The sequence below is a fragment of the Nylanderia fulva genome, unplaced genomic scaffold (assembly GCF_048542155.1).
Source record: "Nylanderia fulva isolate GAGA-0341 unplaced genomic scaffold, ASM4854215v1 Scaffold23, whole genome shotgun sequence".
Classification (NCBI taxonomy): domain Eukaryota; kingdom Metazoa; phylum Arthropoda; class Insecta; order Hymenoptera; family Formicidae; genus Nylanderia; species Nylanderia fulva.
In genome coordinates this window covers 559,925-582,249 of record NW_028190293.1, presented here as the reverse complement: position 1 = coordinate 582,249, position 22,325 = coordinate 559,925, and the positions used below count along the sequence as shown (strand labels likewise).

Here is a 22,325-nt window from a genome sequence, read left to right as displayed (position 1 = left end):
ATTAAGAATATAGATAAAGAAAAAAAGTAATATATAAGATAATATATATCAGAGCTTCACTCGTGGAAATAATGTCTTATTTAATATAATTAATATTTTTTCTTTAACAAATTCTTATTTAAAATAAAATTTGTATTATTACGTACCCATAAATTGTCTAAAAATGTGCTTCTTTATCTATACTTATATATAACCACGTTGCTTTTTCTGTATCTCAAATTTTATTCTACTCTAACTTTTTGTATATTTTACTAAGCAGAAGCAAATGTATATTTATAAATGCTTTGTATTACACATCTTTATATATATAATAATTTCCCCATAAAAATCTGTAATATGCTTCGTTTTGTCGTAATGCGGTTAGAAAGTTAAAGGCGTAATTATACTAATTGTAACGATGGAAATCTATGCGAATTTTATGCACAACAGTATCGCAATCTGTAATTATCGCCTTCAAGCGCGAAAAACCTGATGTAAAAAACACTTTCACTACGTAAAGTGTAAGAAACTAGTTTAATCGAAGGAAACTGGATTTTCTAAAGAGAAGCTTCTCAGCTGATGCAGCAAAGAAGAACAATTTGAAAGGTGAGAGTCACGAGAAGGTCAACTCGTAACTCTTCTGTTCTCCTCCTTTCTTTCGTTTGCATGTGATGACGATTTCAATTATATCGAACTGCTCGAGAGACTCCACCTTGACCTCGTCGAAGCTTGCGTGACCTCAGGACGAGCGAGATCTCGGCGGAAGAAATCGTAGCTGATGAATAGCTCGTTTATACTCTCTTACGATAATAATACATCTTAGCGAGAAGTCACGGGATTACGAAATATTAACTACAAAAAGCGATTGTATTAAATAGAGAACGATTCATCGATCTCTCGAAGCTTGGATATTGGCCAATTTTCAAGCACGATCAGTTTTCTCTCTAAACAAATCTGCGAACGAAAAAAACGAGCAGCGAAATATTTTCGGAGAGGAATTGAAATTGTTTTTCTTTTAATCGTAAATGATAGAACATAGTAGAAAAATTTGGGTCTTTTTTTTTGTTAAAAGCGGTTCTCGTTAAAATTTTTGTGTTAAATATTTAATACATTCGTGTGTTAATTTTACATATTGCTATTAATTAAACTTGAATGTTAAATTATTAAAACAACTGAAAAAGATGTAAAATTACAATGTGCATCTATCTTGAACTTTTACACAAATTTTTTCAACTGTGAAGCGATTTTAAACTTTTCTAGCGCAAGTTTCCGTTCACCAATCGCGTTGTAAAATAACGGTTCCATGATTTTTTAACAGAATCTCTGTTTCATACAGAAATGCAATTTTCTCCGCGCGGAGCAGATGCACGTATTTCGATTACTTGTTAGCCCCGAAGGCCATCTCTAACCATGATTTTCATCGATGGGAAATTCGCGTGCGAGACTTCATCGTAATGGACTTTCTTCGAGCAGTTTACCGAGCATGAAGAAACCTTCGTCAATTACCGTTTACCGTTGCACAAACAGATGCACATCAGCGTACAATCTGCGTTCAATAATTGGCACAATTAGCATAAGAAACTTCAATCGGAGACATCTTTTTTAAAGAAATCTCGAAGCACGAAAAGACTGAACAATTTCAACAAGAATTAAAGATTTGAATAATTCTTAGAATTTATTCGCTCATTCGCCAATTTACACGAGATCTCACTCACCAGCGAAATTATACCGATTATTTTAAGCGTGCTTGGAAGAAAAGATGGCTTGGAACGAATCATCCTTTACGTTGCCTTTAACCTCAACTATTCTCGCGACAAAATATAATCACAATATACTATTACTACATATCATCATGACGCAACTGTGATTGTCTAATTTTAAAACTCTCTGCAAGTCAGCTACACTACAAAGGATTTGTTACATCGTCTAACTAAACAGATCCAAAAGCGAATTATTGTGTTCAGCATTGAAGTCACGAACACGTCATTGATCTCCTCCATCGATTCCACATGATTGACGGCGCCTTTAATTTTAGCAGGAAGCGAATTCGCGCGGACAATGAATTGCTATTATTATATTATGATGCGAGACGAATGATAATTTCATATATGTATTTAAGATCTTGTTTCGATATCGCGATCAGTCATTGACCTAGAAGATCAGGAAGTAATGCAAGAAGAAATTGCTCCTACTCGTTCATTAAGCAGCGGTCCTATTAAATTGAGAGAAGTCTAAAAAGCCTTTTAATTAATCGGTTAATATTTAATTAATTCCTGCCCGCATACTCGCAAGATGCATAATTAATGAACCACGAAGCGAATATATTCTAAGAGAGTCTAATTGGTGTCAATTTTCACAACCGAGTTGCCTGTGAGAAAAAACAGGTAGATATAGGCGAAAATATTACTTTGAAAAAAAAAACCGCATGTAAAACTCTTATCTTATCTGCACAATATATGGCTACTGTTTCGTTAGACTTTAATGTTCGTGATGTCATCAATATGCACCGTTGCAATTCTTTTTGCAATAGCAGACACAGACGGAGAATTCCGATTGAAAACTAATATTATTTGGAATATTTTCGCTTCCTTTTTCCGTCCCTCACATAATTCACAAATTCATATTATCCACAATAATAAAGTTCGCTTAAGTAAAACGCGGAGAAACAGATTACAATACTATAAATAAATGTTTCATAGAGTGATTCATTGCAAAGTAACTTTGCGTAACGGAAGCAGACATCTGTGATATTTTTGACGAGATTTTTCCCCGTTATATTGAGTAGATAATGCAAAAATCTTTCGCGAGGAGAATAGTGCAACAAGAAAAACAATTTAAAGCGCTGCAAATATTGATTCAGTGTTTGTGGAAAAAGTCGCTATTATCTCCCAAGACAAGAAAATTTTAGCACAATTGTAATTAGAAATATCTACACTCCGAAGTGACGCAGGATCTCTTATCTCAACGTAAATGAAGCGGGCTGATTTTTCAGAAATCGCCGACGAACTCGCATCGGCACTCACGTACAGATCTCCGCGAACTGTTCTAAATAACAAGGACCGGTCTGTTGGACTTGTTGAAGCTCGAACGTACGGACCACAACTGATAGCCATCAAGACCTCATGGAGAAGCTCTATTGCCGGTTAGAACAACGTGGGAACCGGAGAGGGAGAGATCGTTCGCGCTGCTCTGGCCTGGTTGCAGCTACTGGTTCCCTCTCTCGTGCATTCTCCCCCTTTTTCTTGCAACTTTCTTTCTTTGACAATACACGACGGGGAGCAAGAGAGGGGTACACGCATTCTATGAAAATATCTTTTAAAAAAATCGTTATAAAGGAACATTACTCCTCTTCTTACACATCATTGTATATGGATTTAGTATGAATTTTTCTTAGATTATAGAAGATGCTTTAATTAATTTATTTTTTACCGAAACTATTTTATTTATTATTAATTTGATTCTCACAAAAAATAAGACTAACGGCAAAAATAAAAATAAAAATATATTTATTATAGTTTATATTATATTATTAAATATATTTCTAATAAATATATAATAAATATATTTCTTTGATATTAGAGTTTAGTAATATGAAGAAATAATTTTGGAAGCGAGTTTGTAAATTTTTTGGATTACCTTTCTCTTGAACAAAAATATATCGCATCGTTTATGCATTGTCGAAGAATGTACGCTCGGGATATACTTTCGAAGACTAATGTAGCAACTTACCTATAGGTTCCTTTGCTCTGTGGACTCTCATAATCGATACGTCTGCGTTTATGCTCATACTGCGGGGAACCCACAGAGTGTGAACGTGTTCTCGAATGGCTACGAGAGCGATGACGCCTCCTGCTTCGCGGCATCTGCAACAAACAAGATGTTTTTGTTTATAAACTTGAATAAATACAGCAAGCATTTTGATGTTATAGATTTTTTATAAATATTTAGCATTTGTTTATTAAGATTTTTTCGACAGTCTGTACACATTCAATATTAAAAATTAATCTATTTTATTCAAAAAAGCTCTAATTGTGTAGAAGAATAAGAATATTAAATTCTTTACAGGGGATATAGGCATATTTTCATCATTATATAATGAACGATGTTATTTTAGAGAGTTGGATAGATAGATAGTTTAAACGTCGAGTAAACCCGACGAAATTTTTTCTACCTGCTTTACATCGAGGTCCCACGATGTAACAAAACCAAGATGAAAGGAGAGATCAAATGTGCACAAGCTAGACAAGGATAGGAAGAATATATCTAGCATAAGCAAGATATAATGCTACCGCTTGTTGCAAGTTTTATTGTATTCGTTTCTATAGTGCTTTCTATATCATCTTGGAGTTTCTTCTATATTTGTTTCATTTCAAGTGCAAGCAATATTTAAAAAAAAAAGAAGAAAACCGTGGAAGCGAAAGGATCGATATCTCATTCATTCATGTATTCTGAGAAATATTTGCTCCAATTTATATCAATCACACTAATATATTCAATTGACCTCTATCTACGCGTATTATAAAGATAGAAAATATAAATTTAGAAAGAGAATGAACAAGAATCTTTGAACAAAATGGATTAATTCATATATAGAGTGCAATTCAATTTATAGAGAATATATACAACATTGCTGAAAGCACATTAATCATGATTGATTCAGATTTCTTGCTCCGTTCAATTTCCCTGCTATTATATTATTGTATATGTCAGTTTTAATACTTAATACGCGATTATTTTTTATTGGAAATAAAGTGACAATAAAAAAGATACGTATAAAAGCATATAAAGACAATTAAGATAAAGAAATAAATGATTATTGTATAAATCTCTGTATAAAAAGCATAATTCCTTTTTTTTTCAAGCATTCTGTTACAAATTTTTAAATATGTTGAAGGAATAATCGCATATTAATATTATAAGATAGACATACATAATACAATATATAATATATTAATACAGTATTTCATTAAAATCTACACAGAGAGAATTTTTTAGAATTTAATAAGTTTCTCTAAATAAGAAATAAATTAATATCTACAACAATAAGATATAAAATAAATATGTTCGATTAATTTGACTATGCATTAATATTTTTTGTAATAAATAAATATTAAATAATCAGAGAAAGTCTTATATAAAATTCTTCCAATGCCATATTGTTCCACGATTACCATGATTTTCGGAGTAAATTCTAAGAGAAAATTCTCTTGGTGTAAAAAAAATATTTAAAAATATAAAAAAAAAAATTTTTCAATATTAAAAACCACACTGTCGATGTAACCGAGCGTATAAGTATCATGCGATTGCAGTTTACGAGTTATGAGGTGCGACAAGATGAAGGTTACTCGATAAATCGACGAGTGCGCGGGTAAACGGCAACGCGATTTTCGCGAATAGACGAATCGAACAGACTATTTACAGGAAGTAAAAGGAGGTGTCGAAGGATCCCACAAGAACCGGAAGCTCTTTCTTCCTTCCCTTCCTTATCGCCCATATACGACGAGCGTGTACTTACGTTCGGGAGGCGAAACAGGCTCACTTGATTGACTTGATCCCAAATGAAATCGAAGACGGACGATATCCAGGAGCGTGATGATGCTTGCGGTACGACACTGTTTTTCGACAACGACGTGGACATCGGCTCTTAAAATTCTGCAAAACGTGGGCAGTCGCATTCGTGAAAGCGTCATGGACACCACCGTACAGATTACAGCCCACTCTTCGCTTCGCGAGGGAAGGAAGGGGAGAGGAGGGGGAAGAGAAAGAGAGAGGGAAAAAAGAAGGAAAACGTCTACTACGCGGATACTTTTTTAAAGATGTGCGACGTTTCTTTCTCTCTCTCTCTCTGTTTCTCGCTCCAAAATCTAAATAGAGACGCACGTTCCACGTTATTCCCGATTTCAGACGCTCTTCCCGCCAAAATGCTTGGGTGGCCGCGAACGGAAGAGACGCGCGTGACGAGGTGATGACACGATGCTCGGGATGATGTATGATCGGCAGTGTGGCGTGAAATTGGGTTAGCGCTGCGGCGTGAATGTCGCCTCGTAGTCTAGGGGATCGATGACGGCGGCACGTCGACGTTCCACGAGGAACGGCTCGGTGCGCCGTCGAAGAGAGAGACCCGAATAAGGGACGAGTCCCGGTCGATTCCGACCGGCCCTTCTCGACGATCGAGCGAAGCGGAAGGAAGCGTGCGGGGAATCTGCGTGTGCGAGACCGCGGAAGATTCACCATAAGGGGCCTTTCGGCGGCCATCTTGGAATTACAGAGGTGCAGCAAATTGAAGGAAACGAATGCACAGCAACGATCCACGCACAGATCCTAGCCCGAATATTTGGATTTGCTATCCACGTTTGTGCATCGAGCTGATGCTAATTAACATGGTGGACTTACGTCGTAGTGGCAGAATAGGTTCGCTTGGTCCCAAATTGAACCCACCAAAATGCCCGAGAGCACGACTGTACGCGACGTACAACAGTAACAGTATAGTATGCGCGACACCGACGTGGGACTTTGGATCAATGCGATTGGCTCGAGGCCGCTTCGGCTCCGCTCGGCTCCGCTCGGTTCTACTCGGCTCCGCTCGGCTCTACTCGCCGCTCAGCGGCCGTCGACGAGCCAGGGACGTGGCTACGCGGGGCCCGTTACGGGCTCTTGTGTACAGTAGTGCGCAAATCAAACCAAAATTCAGTGAAAATTATACCGCGATACTTTCTACAAATTATTTTGACTAGGAAAATTAAAACGTATTGAAAAAATGTTGTTTATGAAAAGCACAAAATACATTAAATGCATATCGAAATATATATTAATATAATTTAAATTAAATAGATTATTTAAATTAAATTTGTTGTTATAGAATTTAGCGAGAAATATAGAAATATAGATAATTAATATAAATTATGAATTTAATAGAAATAAATATAAAAATAAATAAAATATATTAGTATAATTAAATTTATCAATAATAAAGTATGATAATAATTTTTAATTTTTCCTCGTAATTTATTAATTTATTGCTCTCTTATTATTCAGTAACGCTTTAGTCGTTCATGCAAATGAGCCGCTCCTAGGAATGACCGATAATGCACGAAACAAGACGAGTGTATACGAACTTAATGTAGTACTTCACAATACTAGGAAAATTTCAACCTATATAAAGAAAATCTATATGTAATCCTATATATTTTATATTAATAATTAATAGATTATATATATTTTAATGCAGAGTGACACATATGTTATCGAGTATATATAGTATTATTATACTGATCTCTATATAAGTATTATTAATGACAAATATAAATGCAATTTTTATATATACTTTTTTACACTGCTATTTCTACATAAATGTAGATAAGCTACATTTCAAACTTTTTGATAATTATTTGAAAAATTTCAAATCCATGAAACAGACGATAAAAAGTATATGTATTTCATTTAATTCAAAGGCTTATATAACATATATATATATTTGTCTTGTCTGTTACAGATAATGAATTATATAGTTAACGATGATAAAAATGTGATTAGGAGACGAAGAAATACTTGAAAATTTAAAAAGTGAATAAAATTTGTGAAAATACACGCGTTAGATTCATTTATAGAAATATACACGGTTCGTTCAATTTAAAAAAATTGATTTTTATATTCTCGCGCGGAACAATTTCTGTAAATAATAATAAAACAATGCGTGTTGCACGCAACTAAATCATTTTATATCAATTGTAAAGATCTGGTGTACCTGTTTCCAAATGCATTTCTTAGCTATCCATGCAACGCCTTCCTTCAACACATGTTCTATTAAACGCCAAAACATAATTGATGCTAGCAATAGGAACGTTGCGGCTGGCCAATATTTTTCGAAATGAATATAAAAACATGCGATATTTCATGACACGCACACGAAACATTGCAGTCAGAATGATGACTGACAAAGTGGCCCACATACGTTAGGTGGCACCACACCACGAGTGTTGATATAACACGAGAGGGTCGTATTGTTATCAATTTCCAACATATTAGTCAGCAACGACCAATGTATATCATGAATTATTGTGTAAGATTAGATATATTGAAAAAATATGCACAGACAGAATATTCCTCTAATTAAACGCATAATAATGATATGGAGCATTTATAAAAATTGGATTATAATTTAATTTATTGTAATTGATGATTGTAATTTTTTTGTTTTTTTAAATTAATTACTTTACTGTAATATGAAATAATGAAAAATCGAACCCAATTTTCTTAAACATTTTAATCTGAGATCGTGTTAGTTATGTGTGTCTTATAATGAAATATTTATTATCTATTTGAATTCTCTATTATTTATCACTCTTTTGCATTGCTTTTCCATTGTTTTACATTTGCGTGATCGTGCTTCTAATTTGCTTTTTCACACTGTAATCACGTAATTGAAATACTAGAAAAATAATAAATATAATATAGAAAATCAGATAGTAACTATAACAGAAATCCTTTCCTATTGTAATTTCGAAAAATACATAGAAAACATGTGCATGTAAATCTAATAATAAAAGAAAAGAATAAATTACATTGGTCGTCGTCGCGCAATTTTTGTAATATGTATTGATTTAAATTAAAATTACTAAGATAATTAATAAACATCTGTTTTTGCTTAAATGATGATGAAATAATATAGGAGAATGGAAAAAGAGGGAAAGATTTGAGAATATTTCGCTCAAAAAAATTATTTTTTATACTCAAACGCATTTTTCTTTTATAGCGTTACTACTTTAATTTAAAAAATCTCGAAAATTGTTTAAAATATTACATTACCTGAGTTACTACACCAAACGAGATATATTTTGACCGGTTATGGGAGAAGTAATTTGCCGTCGTCGTCGCTATCGCACCTTCCGGAATCGTCCATAATTCCCTGCAGGTGTGCTGCAATAAAATCAAATCATGTTAAATTCATGGATATTTCGATTGCAATTAAAATTTATTTCGCGATAAATGGAGAACACTTATATCACTTCAAGCTAAATTAATTTGTTCGCGTTGTCATGGCGATTATCTATTAAAAGAGAGTAAGTAAATTGTATTTAAAAATATATTGGATGTTCAATTTATATACAATATTTATATAGCTTAAATACTCTTGATTAGATTACATCCGCGTATAATATGTAGATGCACAGTACGCGTTTAATGCAAATGTTTCGCAACTTGTGTAAAATAAACGCGCAATTACGATAGAATTAATCTTCCCTCGGTCGACAGAACGTCGATAATACAAATGCAAGAGCTCGATCATCTCGCGCATGAAACCACGTGACTCGCATGGACTTGCGCCGATGGCGAACTCGCGAATGCACGAGGACCGCGGCTGAATTGCATGAAAAATGTGAATGAATCGAGCCCTCGATTAACCCGCTCTCGCTCTTCACTTGACAGTTTCGCGCGAGATGAAGGAAACTCGAGTTAGACCCTGAAGACCCTTGGAACAAATGACCCAAATGACCCGGATCGCGCGGACCCGGAAGGGGTGACTACCTGCATGGCGCGACACAGTCGATCATAATTATCCAAACCTATCGAGTAGCCGCGAGCCAAACCGCGGACACCCCTCGGGGACAATCTGAGGAGGGAACGCAACGCGGTACTTGCACACATCTTAATCGCGCGCGCGACACTCACCAGAAGTAGCCGCTGTAGGAAGTGGACCTTGTCGTCCGGCGCCTGCGCTGTCACGGTGGAGTTCACCCCGAACGCAGCATGCGGACGTTTCGATGTCGGATGAAGGTCGACGGATGGTCTGTCGGGGATTTTGGTGTCCATCGTACACTAGCCGTCTCAGATCCTAAAATGTGATTTACATCAGAGAGAGAGTTCATTATACGCATACTGTCGCATACCCGAGACGAAATTCTTCTTCTAGTTTAGATCGAGCTTTAATTTATTCTCTCTTAAATGGAGAATCAGTGTATTGTCACTGAAAATTAAAATCCAAAAGGAGCGAGAAACTCTGCTCGCCTGTGGGAGCTTTCGATATAAATTGGAGCTATCTTTCTCTCTTCTAGAATTTATAAACGTGAGAAAATTGAGATTGAAAGTTGGAAGAAAAAATTCGACTCTGCTCGATCTCGCTTTACGATCGAAAGATTACGCGAGCTTACAGATTAAAAGAGATCTGTGGACCAAAACTGTCCTTGACGGCAGCGACGGGAGCTCGACTCCGCGAAGGCTCCGAAAGGTCGCCGACGAGAAGAAAGGTCTAGGTCGTGTGTCACCGTTGTTCTTTAGGATTTTGAATGACTGACATTTGTTAATATGACGCGTTATATAATGCGAAAACAAGCTACACTCAACCCATCTCGCGCAGTCATTTTATTCTAACAGATTCGATCGATTGCATTATATCGATAAATATATTAAAGCCATGTGTCACACGTGTATTTTTATGATTTGTTTCTGTATTCGATTATTAAAATAATGCACGATTGCCCTTAATGTGATTCAACTGCGCGAGCACGTAACGATACTCGATTTGTCGATGAAAAGCTCTTGAAATAGTATGTATAACTTGCATAATGTATAACGCAAGCGGAGGGGATGGCATTCGGTATAACGTGTATTAGATGAAAAACATCCAACCCCGAAATTGTGTCGATAGGTCACGCGTGGAGAATCTATAGAACGTTCAGGAGAGATTTATTTTCGATGAGTCTCTATTTAAAATTCCAGTTTAGTTGAGACGCAATTACATCGATGCCCCAATTTTTATTAATATCTTCATTGTTTCTATACGCTAACTGTAATTATAACCGATTGTGTTTAAAATAAAATTATGTCATCGAGTAAAACAAATCTCTCCAAAAGAAAAATACTAATTTTTCAATTTATATATATATATATATATCGTATCGTATCGTTTAATTTAACGCTTTAATTGTTCTAGACTAGAACGATAGACGGGAAAATCAATATCGCGCAACGAACTTAGGGGAAAGGGGTGGCAATGAGATGATCTCGAAGCACATCCAACTCTCTCCGCTCGCGTGTCTAAAATTGCGATACATAATTAATGAGAGAATCCCGAGTGTCGCAAACATCCGCGACAGCGCGAGATCTTATACGATAGAGAGCGATATGCCTTCGTAGCTTCGGGCGGAGTGATGATGGGATCGATGAGGGTTGCCGTGACGACGGGACCGTCAGAGAGGCCGAATCGCGTGCGGATGACGGCTGCTGCCGGGTGGCGCGCAAGCGGGGGATGGCGCCGCGATGCAGTGACGACGTCGCCGCCGTAGGGAGCTCGGGCCTCGGCGCGCACCTCGGAGGCGACCTCGTACCTCGTCGCGTACATCGCGTCTCGCCGCCGTCCTCGCTGGGCGAACGATATCCTCTTCTCTCCTCGGGGACGCTCTTGGATCCTCGCGCGTTGCACGACGCCGTTTCGGGCCGACGAGCAACCGCGCCATGCGGTGCCGGCCCCGCCGCACCAGGACACCGATACGGACGAGGCGCAGCGTCAGCAGGACGACGACGGGGCGAGCATGCACGGCGGCATCGAGGCCGTCGTGCATCAGGAGGAAACTCCGGCTGCCAAGATCCTGCTGCTGCGACGATGGAGCGACATGCCCCGTCATCTCCAATTCAATCCGCACATCCACACCGGCTACAGGCCGCTCATGACCATCCGCCAATGCCTCGGTAGCCTCTTCTACATCCACAATGAGACCGTTAACATCCTGACGCACGGTGAGAGATGCCTTTTGTGCTCGAGTTCTGCAACGAACGTTGGATTAAATTCGTTTAGAGTCTATTCTTTATTGCCTTTTGATTTTGATTTTTATTTTGCATTATGGTTTCGTCCTCTAGGGTTTCGATACCTCCTCCCAGATCTCATGCGCGATTGATTTATCAGATACTGCATACCAAAGATACGGATTTCTAACAAATCTGACCTTTGATTAATTACTATAATTATAATATAACAAATCTTGGAGCATTCATACAATATTTTTATCTTTTGACATGTTGAATTAATTCTAGATTAATATAATTAATTTAGTATCTTGAATATTAGAATATATAGATAGGTAAAAATTCATCATTTCATATTTGTAATACAATTTTTATCTTAAAATAGTGTTATCTGTGCATTAAAAATATTTTGAGAAGGTATCAAAGCCTAAAGGTAATAGAAAAATTATCATAAGCAAGCAGTGTGGAGCCTTGATAAATGTTGCCAATATATTATATATTATAAAGTGAAAATCAATCAATCAGTAAATGAATTTGATCGCGCAAGATAAAGCTATTATTATTCTTCGTGTAGAATTTATTTTCCATAAAAAGTAATAACGTAGAGCATCACGTTATATCATTGACGAGATTTGCCATCCTCGTAACTGCATTAAACGAGAAAAGTGGATTGGATCCCTTAAGAGCTTTAAAGTCAAGGTGGAGCTATCAAGGCCAAACTTCCGTGAAAACATCGCGTTCAACGAAGACGCATTGCAGGGTAACGGACGCGATCGATGAGAACAAAACCATATAATATTCCCGCCAAAGCTGATCCTTCATTGATAAATTTCTAACAAGAGCGCGAGTTAATAAATGATTTATCACGATTTTTATACGTTACATGAGACAAAGTTCGAGAAAAAGGCAACGCGATTGTCCCTCGTGCGACATTCATGCTCGTTCATGTATAAAGTAGACCGCAATATATAGCGCGGACACGAGAGAGTGAATCCGAAATTTCCTTTTATAGAGAGAGCAGAGAGAAAATCCCTTTGTGGGGCCTCTTCAAATGCTACGAGTTGTTACGCCAAATTCTTTTGTATCTTCGGAAAGTTATCCCCGTGTTCTGTGTTTCTCTAGTGGACCAACCTGTATATAAATCTCACGTATCGACCAGCGCACATGTGCGTGAAATAAAATCTTAGTAGGTCAGAGCTTCCCACTGTTCATGGAAAGGCTCGTTAATATAGACCGTTAAAAGTTTATTTTTTAAGAAAATTAAATATTTTCGTGAACGTTTAAATTTTTTTTTTTTTAGTTATTACTCGATTTTTCATTATTATTGATGACACTGTATTGTCAATTTTAATAATCACTGATGGTGAAAACAATAATGTAATTTAAAGATTAGAAAGCTTATTCTTATATACATATATTACATAATTCAGATTTAATGGAAATTTTCTCTCGCTTTCTTTAGTATTAATAAACATTTTTAAGTAATATGATTACTCTCTGTCAAACATTTGTGAAAGTAAATTGCACACATAGCACATTTTTAAATAATATCAAAAGTTTTGTTTTAAAATACACATATAGTATGCAAAAGCACGCAAGTGAGAGCAATAATGTGTGATTTCAGGATTCGCTATCCTCTACATGTTACTGACCGTACCGCATTTACTTCCATGGAACACAAAAGGAACGCTCGTAGGAATTCTGTCCTGGTGTCACTTGATTGGTGCCGTCAGTCCGTGGGTGGGATCCTTCCTGTATCATTTGTTCATGAACGTGAACTATGACGAAGTCTTCTACAGAACACTGCTAAAAGTCGATATGGTCGGCATATGGCTATGTCAGAGTTTCGGTGCGTGATGCATTTCTAGTTGAGAGCCTTTCTCTGAAAGAAGACAAAAATTAATGAGAAAACAGATATGACTATATAGTTCGTGTAATTTATCTGATAAGATTTATTTTTCATCCGAAACTTTGTATCTTTTAATTCGGCTCTTCAAACAAAAAGCGCGACTAAATTTTAAATGTGCTTAAACGTAGAACGTCTCGCTAAAACAGTTCAAGTGTAACGATAGACACTTTTCTATTTCATGCATAATTAATTTCAGGAGCTATACCGATGATGGCAGCCGCGGTTCATTGCCTCGCCGATAACATTTGGTATTGCTGCATTTTTATTTACTGCACCCTCAGTTTTTGGGGACTTTTAAAGGTGATATTTTCTAGCTTACACAGTACATTAGTTGACACTTCGTGTCACAATGACGATTTTAAACGTTCGCATAGGCGATGACTGCGGGATCACCATGGGAAAGACGTTTATGTTTCGCTCCTCCTTTCCTCATGAGAATGTTGGTCATGACATTGAGATGTTTCGGCATCGGTGGCGGATCACCCGACGCTCTTATTCATATAATATTACAGGTTCATGTCTTTTTCTTATAATCTAGTTTTACACCTCGCGGATAGTCAGGCAAACAAACTTACAGCCGATATTAATAACGGAGAGCAATTTGCAGGATCTCGTAGCTGTGATAGGTGCAACCATCGGCGCTCTTCGCATTCCAGAGAAGTGGATTCCCGGCAAATTGGATCTAGTGCTAAATTCCCATAATGTAATGCACGTAATGGTCGCCCTGGCGGTGTGTTCCATGCATACCGCCACTTTGAAGGACCTCGCCTGGATGTCCGATCCGTCTACGTGCAATAAAGCAAGCTATCCTTCTTCGGATCGCGAAGAACTGTGATTATAAAATGAGAAACGCGACGGTTTGCTGCAGTCTGTGATAAACCGAGCCTATAACAACTGGCGATTAGTCGAGCGCTTCGACACTTGAAGACCAGAAAGTGTGCTTAATTCTATATATATAATATAATAGATAAATCTATAAATATTAAAGAAATATTATATATATATTATATAATTATAATATATATAATATATTATATATTATATATATTATATATATATATATGACAGAGAGTTTATAATAATACAGAATTATTTAATTTATGTGATCATCGCAGAACGGCTTGAGTACAATCATGAGTACAAAGTACATACGGTTACTTATCATATCGAATGTCGCATAATTGGAAATCTATATAGTTTCCCCGCTACAAACAATAGATAAATTAAGAGAAATAATAAACTGGTGAATTTGATGCGAGTGAGAGAGAAGTGAGCCTATATTGAATTGAATTTATCTGAAGAGATAAATCATTTATTTTAAAATATCTGTGTAGAACGACAAAATAGTTGGAAAAAAATATTCATATATCTTTCAGTTTTAACGAAGCAAACACATTTATACCGAAAATGCAAATTATTTTTGTCATAAAAGTGAGAACACGTTATGCTGCGTCAAAACTTTTTGTGGATTTATAGTTTGCGAAATTGAATTCAAAGTCTGTTTGAATTCAAACTTGTACATGTTTTAAATTTCTTTCCATGCTAGCATTTTAATGTACTTATGATTTCATGTACTTAAACTCAATTTGTATTTTTATTGTTATTGAGAAATTATAAATCATATTCTAAAAATTTAAAAAAAAATTAAAATTAATATATCTTTATATAGTATATATAAAAGGAGAAAATAAGAGAGAAAAAAATGAAAAGAGATTAAAACTCGAAGAATTAGAAATGAATTTTACGCAAAATAAATATTTATCAGTCACATCCTCTTACAATTCGCTTATTCTTTACATAGTTGATTCCTTGAGAACAAATAAGAGAGTCTATTAAAAGAAGTTAGAAATTTTCAATAGTCAATTGTATGTACTTTATCAATACATAGCGAGAGAAAGTATACTAGCGGTGATATCTGGAAAGCAATATAAACACGTATAAGAAATATGTTTATTGTTGATGCAATAATTCCAGAGTCTAGAGGTCTGCACGTCCTCGCGTCCAAAGGCACAATCGAACTTAGCTTAGATATATCATGCACGAGAGTTTAGGTTTGAAATATTAAAAAAAACACTTAATATTTTTGTCATTCTTAAAAATACGTTTAAACATGAACACATAAATAGTCTAATGCAATTTAATTGTAAACAAATATTAATATTCTTTCTTGATTTATATCTATCATCCCCTGAAGTTTATCCCATGGATACATCCTGATATACTGTAGATCTTGTATACTATATTTTGATGAAATTTTTGAACTCTCGTGCCGAATTTGAGTAAGAGACAGATATTTGTGTTAGATTTAAAAAAAAAAGTAAAATAAAATTACAAATTTTTGGATTGTGCAGACATACCTCTATCAAAGTTATTCTACAATATACATGTTTCTAGACGTTTAATTTTTTCATTCAGTTACAATATACAATATATATCACAGGCTTTTTGTAAAATCAGCCTTTTATGAAAAGTTGAATTTGCATATATATGTATATATATATATACAAGCAAATAAAACTTTTAAAATATCAGAGAACGTTCAATTCCAGTATAGTATAATTTATTGTTCATTATGCATTCGTACCAGAGAGAGAGAATATTGTTCTATAAACATTAATTGACTTCTACTTCATTCTTGAAAAATGGAATGTAGAGATATAAATTTCAATTTATAGATGATTATTATAAAATAATTGATCAAGACACAAACTTAATAAAGCCAAAGTTTTTAGATTCACGACTTTGTGAAAAGATTATCTGGTAGCAAAAGCAATATAATATAGTGCAAAGTACGAACGTATACTTCGCATTTCCAATGTCGAATTAACATAAATAACTTGCATTTTACACCACAGGTGGATGTATATAATTATATTTTGATTACAAAATTATAAATCTTAATTCGTAATATGTGTTGCTCGAAAAATTTATTATATATATATATAATTTTACAAAATTATAATTTACAAAGTTTGTTATACATAATTTTAATTAACACACGCTTTCAAATTTAACTATGCTAAGGATAAGCAATAATTAGTGAAGTATTAACAGAAAACCTATAATTGCATTTTTGAATATTACATATTTTTTTAGGTTCTTAAATGTACACACAATTCATTATGAAATAATTATATATTAGATAAATAAATAATTTATTTACATCTCCATGTGATTGAAAATGCGTTGTTATCGACATAACTAACATACTTAAAAAAAGTAGTTGTGATTTACAGGTTGTATAATGTATTAATAGAAACCGTTGTAGAGAATACAACGCGATACAAGAGAAATAAAATATCTTCGAAAATATATATTATGTCTAATCAATGATTGACAGTAATATGTGCCAATATATATTTAATTGAAATTAGATTTTCGCATGTTTATTCATGCATGTTTATACTATTTACTGCAACTCACTATTTCTTTTCTGCAAGAATATTTCAAGGTTGTACTTTTATGGTTCACACTACTTATTTGTTGCTGCTCTCATTATTGCAATGGAGCTTCGCTTTCCTGAGTGTAACTCTTTACCCTGCTGAATTTAAGAGGTGGATATCTTCCGCCGATTGGCGAAGCTCTGAATTCTCTTACAGATGGTTCCTTCAAACAAATCTTTGCTTCTTGTCCGTTTTTATATTTTGTGAAAATACTATAACTGATCCATTTTAATTGTGAATTCACTCTTCTATGATGATTCTGTATCTCGAATTCCTAGAGACATGCATGTCAAAACATAGTGAAATAATCTTTGTATACATAAATCTCTCAATTTCAGATATATGCTTCAGTTTTAATAAATACTTGCAATAATTTTAATAAATACTTACAATAAATAAATACTTACAATGTGGAACGTTTGTTCTCCGCTATCATGCACTGCCTCTCTTTTTTTTCTTCTGTAGGCGAAATTAATTCCTTTAGCTTCTTGTCTTTTCAACACTAGCGTAACATAATTATCATGTAATCTATAGTGACCAATCAAAACTGATGTGTTGCGTGGTATGCGGTTACGTAAAAAATTTACGCAATTTTGAGCCTCATCAGTTGATGTCAACATTAAAACTCTTCCTTCAGGAAAAAATCTAAATGCATTGATAAAGAGCTTAAATTTATAGCTCTTTTACTTACGTTGGCAATCATATTTATGATACCAAGATAATATAAAGCAAAAAATCATATAAATTATTTACACAATTAACAAATATATCGAAATTTACCAAAATATATCAAAAAAAAATTTTTTCTTTTAAATTCATAGATTAATATATAGTTGTAAATTTCAATCATTTATTATTCATCCATTTTTTGTGAAAAAAATATATATGATTTCTCACTTTGGATTTTGTAAATCACTTTGTAATATAAAGCTGCAGACACAGAAGGCTTAGTACAAATACAAGCAATAACATTATACTGAGAAGCAGTTATATACCTCAGGTACCGGAAATACTCAACGAGATGCCACGGTCTATAAAAACGATCTTGAAAATTATTTTCTCCATCGCGAATATAACTTGTTTTATTAATGTAACATCCGTTGTATCTTAATCTAGGCCGTTGCAAGTACATATCCCTCCATGATTGGTACTTTGGCTCGCAAGTACCACAATTCATACCCCATACTCTATCAACAGCGATTTCAAGTTTCGATTATATTAATCAATAACGCTAATATTTATTGATGCCTACCTAACGCACGCCAATCGCCAGATTTCTGCATCTCGCGCAGATATGTAAAATCCACGGCATACTCTTGAAAACATTTCTAAAGACCGGAAATCTAGATCAGAAGACACAACCCATCTTAGAATGTAGAGTACTATCTCCATTGGTAAAGCACATATATGCGTTGTCTGAAACACATTAATTTTCACATGCAATTATAATAGCTAAAAAATTAACTTATAAAATATATCTGTATAAAATACTTACACTTTGTTCAAATTTCGGAAAACATACACATTGATTGCGATTTACAATTTTAGACAATTTCAAAAACAAGTCAGTTTCTTTTTCATCAGCTTCGTTATGATTTTTGCTGTCATTGCTAGTTGAGAAATCATTGTCTAATGTATCAAGGTTGTCATCGGAATCAAATCTGTCTCTTGTTTTTGCTTTAGTCGATTCGTACAAGCGGACTTCAATGTCAGGAACCAGTTGTACTGCACGCTTATAAAACTGGATTGCCTCGTAAAACTTTCTGCTCTGTTCATGTTCAATACCTTTGAGAAATAAATTCTTCGCCTAAAATAAACAATGTGATGCATAATAAAACTCCTTTTTTTAGAAAATAATTATTAATTTAGACAATAATTATTATACCCTGCTTTCAATAGAGGCTTCATCATTTGCAACTTCAATGCTAGGCTGTTTTGGTGAATATGTCTTCGATACATCACGCTTGGGTGATATTGTCAATTCTCGCTGCCACTGTTCCCTGAAAGACGTTAAGGCATCCTCAATGTTTGTTCCATCTTGCAAAGAAGACGCCTCCTCATCGCCTTCATCCATGTCATTGCTAGATTCACTGCAGTGGTTCTGCCAATGCATGAAGCAAGAAATAATTTAGTGACTAAAATGTGAGGCGAGGTATTATTAATTAATGCAAATTTAGTAAAGATTTCATATAAATGTTGAGTTTATATGAATGTTGTAGGTACATGACGTGATTGTTTATCAAGCACAGTATTAAATAAAATAAAATAAAATAAGTAAATAAATATATATATAATATAATAAAAATCCAAGTGTTCACTCAATTATTTGTTTTACGATGATATATTTCGAACGTAATTAGTTAAAAAAATATATATACACAAACATATGAGAACTTTGATCTATCATTATAATAGATTTAAAGGGACCCACACAGAATTAATAACACTAAAAACTCCAGAGATACTCGAATGCTAGATTCTACAGAGCAGAATACATGACAACGCACATGTCTGACGCAATTATAAATAATACAAATGATATACAACACGTATATATTGCGTGCCGATAAAAAGTTGGATGAGGTTAGATCGCCAGCAAACATTTCGGCATTCGATAGCACGTTTATTTAGCAACGACAGTCACGAGCGATTGCATTTCCACGTACCATTTTTCTTGCCGATCAATTTCTGTCAGCTTCTTCCCTTCAGCGCATATACTCTCGGTCGGAAAAGCGTACGACACAGCGAAAGCACAATTTCGCCAATAGTACCGCCGCCATGGTTCTCGCCTTTCTGCGCGTTTTTCGCGGCAGGCGAAGGTCGTTGCGCGAGCAATAAGATCATTCGACCTCGCTGATGCAACGTAAACACACACGTATATTGTTCTCTCTCTCATCCCTATATATTTTACTAGATGTCCTAATTTTTTTGATAATTAATTATCAAAAAAAACATCGTGTTACAAATTCGCTTTTTCCTTTCTTCGTCTCCAGCTGTTTATCTCGTATGTATATATATATATATATATATATATATATATATATATATGTATGTATAACATCTGTCTATTTAAATCTATAATATGAATTTAGTTATAGATGAAAATATATTGGTCCTTGAATAAGTTCTCGCTGTTTCTTAAAAGATGGCGTAGCGGCACTCTGTGCATGGAATTTCGTACGGAAACGCATCAGCTAAGTAGTACTATATGTAACCTCAAATTCTAGTAGATACAGTTTACCACAGTGTCAACCACGTGTTTAATTACCTATTGCGAAAATGTCTACTTTTGTGCCAAATAAAGTGTTTTTGCGGGGAATTTTATTGCACTGCTTTATTCAAAAGAAATCTGCAGCTGAAGCACACAGAATTCTCGTTGAAACATATGGTGACAATGCTCTGTCGAATACGACATGCAGAGACTGGTTTAGGCGCTTTAAAAATAATGACTTTGACCTTGAAGATAAAGAACGTTCTGGAGCACCGACAAAGTTTGAAGACGAAGAATTGGAGGCATTGCTTGATCAAGATCCATGTCAGACGCTAGTAGAGCTCGGGAAAACATTGCAAGTAGATGCGTCAACAGTTTCAAAACGTTTAAAAGCGTTAGGAATGATCCAAAAGCAAGGACATTGGGTGCCGTATGAGTTGAAGCCGAGAGACGTTGAACGACGTTTTCTCATGTGTGAATTGCTGCTTCAACGGCATAAAAGAAAAGGTTTTCTGCACCGTATCATCACTGGAGATGAAAAGTGGATTTACTACGACAATCCAAAGCGTAAAAAATCGTGGGGTACGCCCGGTCACGCATCAACATCGTTCCCAAAATCAAATATCCACGGTTCCAAGATTCTACTCTGCATTTGGTGGGATCAGCAGGGCGTAATTTATTATGAGCTGCTTAAACCTAATGAAACTATCACGGGAGCTCGCTATCGACTTCAGATGATGCGTTTGAGTCAAGCTCTAAAAGAAAAGCGGCCACTATACGGGCAGAGACACGACAAAGTGATTTTGTTACATGACAATGCTCGGCCACATGTGGCAAAACCAGTCAAAACTTACCTGGAAACGCTTCAATGGGAAGTTCTACCTCACCCGCCGTATTCACCGGACATAGCCCCCTCGAATTACCACTTGTTTCGGTCGATGGCGCATGGTTTGAGCGAGCAGCGCTTCCATTCTTTCGAAGAAACCGAAAAATGGGTCGATTCATGGATTGCGTCAAAAGATGAATCGTTTTTTCGACGGGGGATTCAATTACTGCCAGAAAGATGGGAGAAAGTGGTCTCTAATGATGGACAATACTTTGAGTAAAGTTATTGTAAGCCTTATATTTTAAATAAATGTTTTTTTTTAACAAAAAAAACAGCGAGAACTTATTCAAGGTCCTAATATATAACTTTTTAACGTCAAATTTAAATTTAAAAAAATTACAGTTTAACATTTTTAGATATGAAAATTATATAATTTATTATTATTATTAATTTTATTTCAAATTTTTATTTCCCAAGATATATATAATTAAATTTGAAAATTTAATCTTATTTTTATAATAATAAATCAACAAAAAGAAATAAATAAAAATTATTGCAAGAGTTTCCGTAATTAAATTTTATCTTATCATATCGATCAATTTAATTATATATATTTTATCGTATCAATTTTAGATATTTTATATCAATAAAAATGAATAAAAATTATTGCAATATTTTTGTAATTAAATTTTATTATTATTAAATTATCTTTTACAATTAAAAGAAAAAATAAATAATTTTTATTCTATAATAAAAATAAAGAAGGTAAATTTTATTTTTCAAATTCTATTTAAGGATAAATATTGTATAATTATTGGATAAATATAATTATAATTGTTGGATAAATTGTTGGATAAATATATGTATAATTATAATCATCTATTCAAATTTTTTACTCAAAAATTATTATTAAGATATTACTTAATCATTAATAATAAGATTCTATATTGCATTAAAGAAAATGTATTTTATTACACCTATATGCATATAAAAAATATAATATTAATAATACAATACACGTGTATTATATAAGTACTTGTAATTATACTTAAATTAATTAAATTTAATTATAATCTAGTATCGCTATATCTAATATACATTATTAGAATGAGATGAAACATGCAATTGCAAAACATGTATAGGTATATGTATATATATACTCTTGGTCCATAATTTATATTATAGATATAATATATTCAATCCTTTCTTATTAAGAAC

General features: G+C 34.4%; 3 protein-coding genes across 6 annotated transcripts; 1 reads left to right on the top strand and 2 right to left on the bottom strand.

Annotated features, from left to right (window-relative positions):
• Nucleotides 1-3,704: 3,704 nt before the first annotated feature.
• LOC146723115 (uncharacterized) lies at nt 3,705-11,937 on the bottom strand. The gene is made up of 3 exons (XM_085483129.1): nt 9,505-11,937; nt 8,785-8,895; nt 3,705-3,842 (listed from the first exon to the last, which is right to left on the bottom strand). Exons 1-3 carry the CDS (start codon nt 9,787-9,789, stop codon nt 3,705-3,707), a joined length of 534 nt encoding a protein of 177 aa, XP_085339255.1. The 5' UTR covers nt 9,790-11,937.
• On the top strand, nt 11,229-16,941 carry LOC114933332 (progestin and adipoQ receptor family member 4). The gene is made up of 5 exons (XM_029305858.2): nt 11,229-11,712; nt 13,343-13,567; nt 13,824-13,927; nt 14,002-14,139; nt 14,235-16,941. Exons 1-5 carry the CDS (start codon nt 11,508-11,510, stop codon nt 14,460-14,462), a joined length of 900 nt encoding a protein of 299 aa, XP_029161691.2. The 5' UTR covers nt 11,229-11,507; the 3' UTR covers nt 14,463-16,941.
• LOC114933435 (F-box only protein 9) lies at nt 15,881-21,196 on the bottom strand. Of its 4 annotated transcripts, none has more exons than XM_029305995.2 (7): nt 21,136-21,196; nt 18,956-19,171; nt 18,566-18,877; nt 18,323-18,486; nt 18,066-18,257; nt 17,478-17,715; nt 15,881-17,344 (listed from the first exon to the last, which is right to left on the bottom strand). In XM_029305995.2, exons 2-7 carry the CDS (start codon nt 19,142-19,144, stop codon nt 17,123-17,125), a joined length of 1,317 nt encoding a protein of 438 aa, XP_029161828.1. In that variant the 5' UTR covers nt 19,145-19,171; nt 21,136-21,196; the 3' UTR covers nt 15,881-17,122. The 4 variants fall into 4 exon arrangements, with proteins under 4 accessions (XP_029161828.1, XP_029161810.1, XP_029161817.1 ...); XM_029305977.2 differs by lacking the exon at nt 21,136-21,196 and adding an exon at nt 19,737-20,032; XM_029305984.2 differs by lacking the exon at nt 21,136-21,196 and adding an exon at nt 19,502-19,576.
• Nucleotides 21,197-22,325: the final 1,129 nt, after the last annotated feature.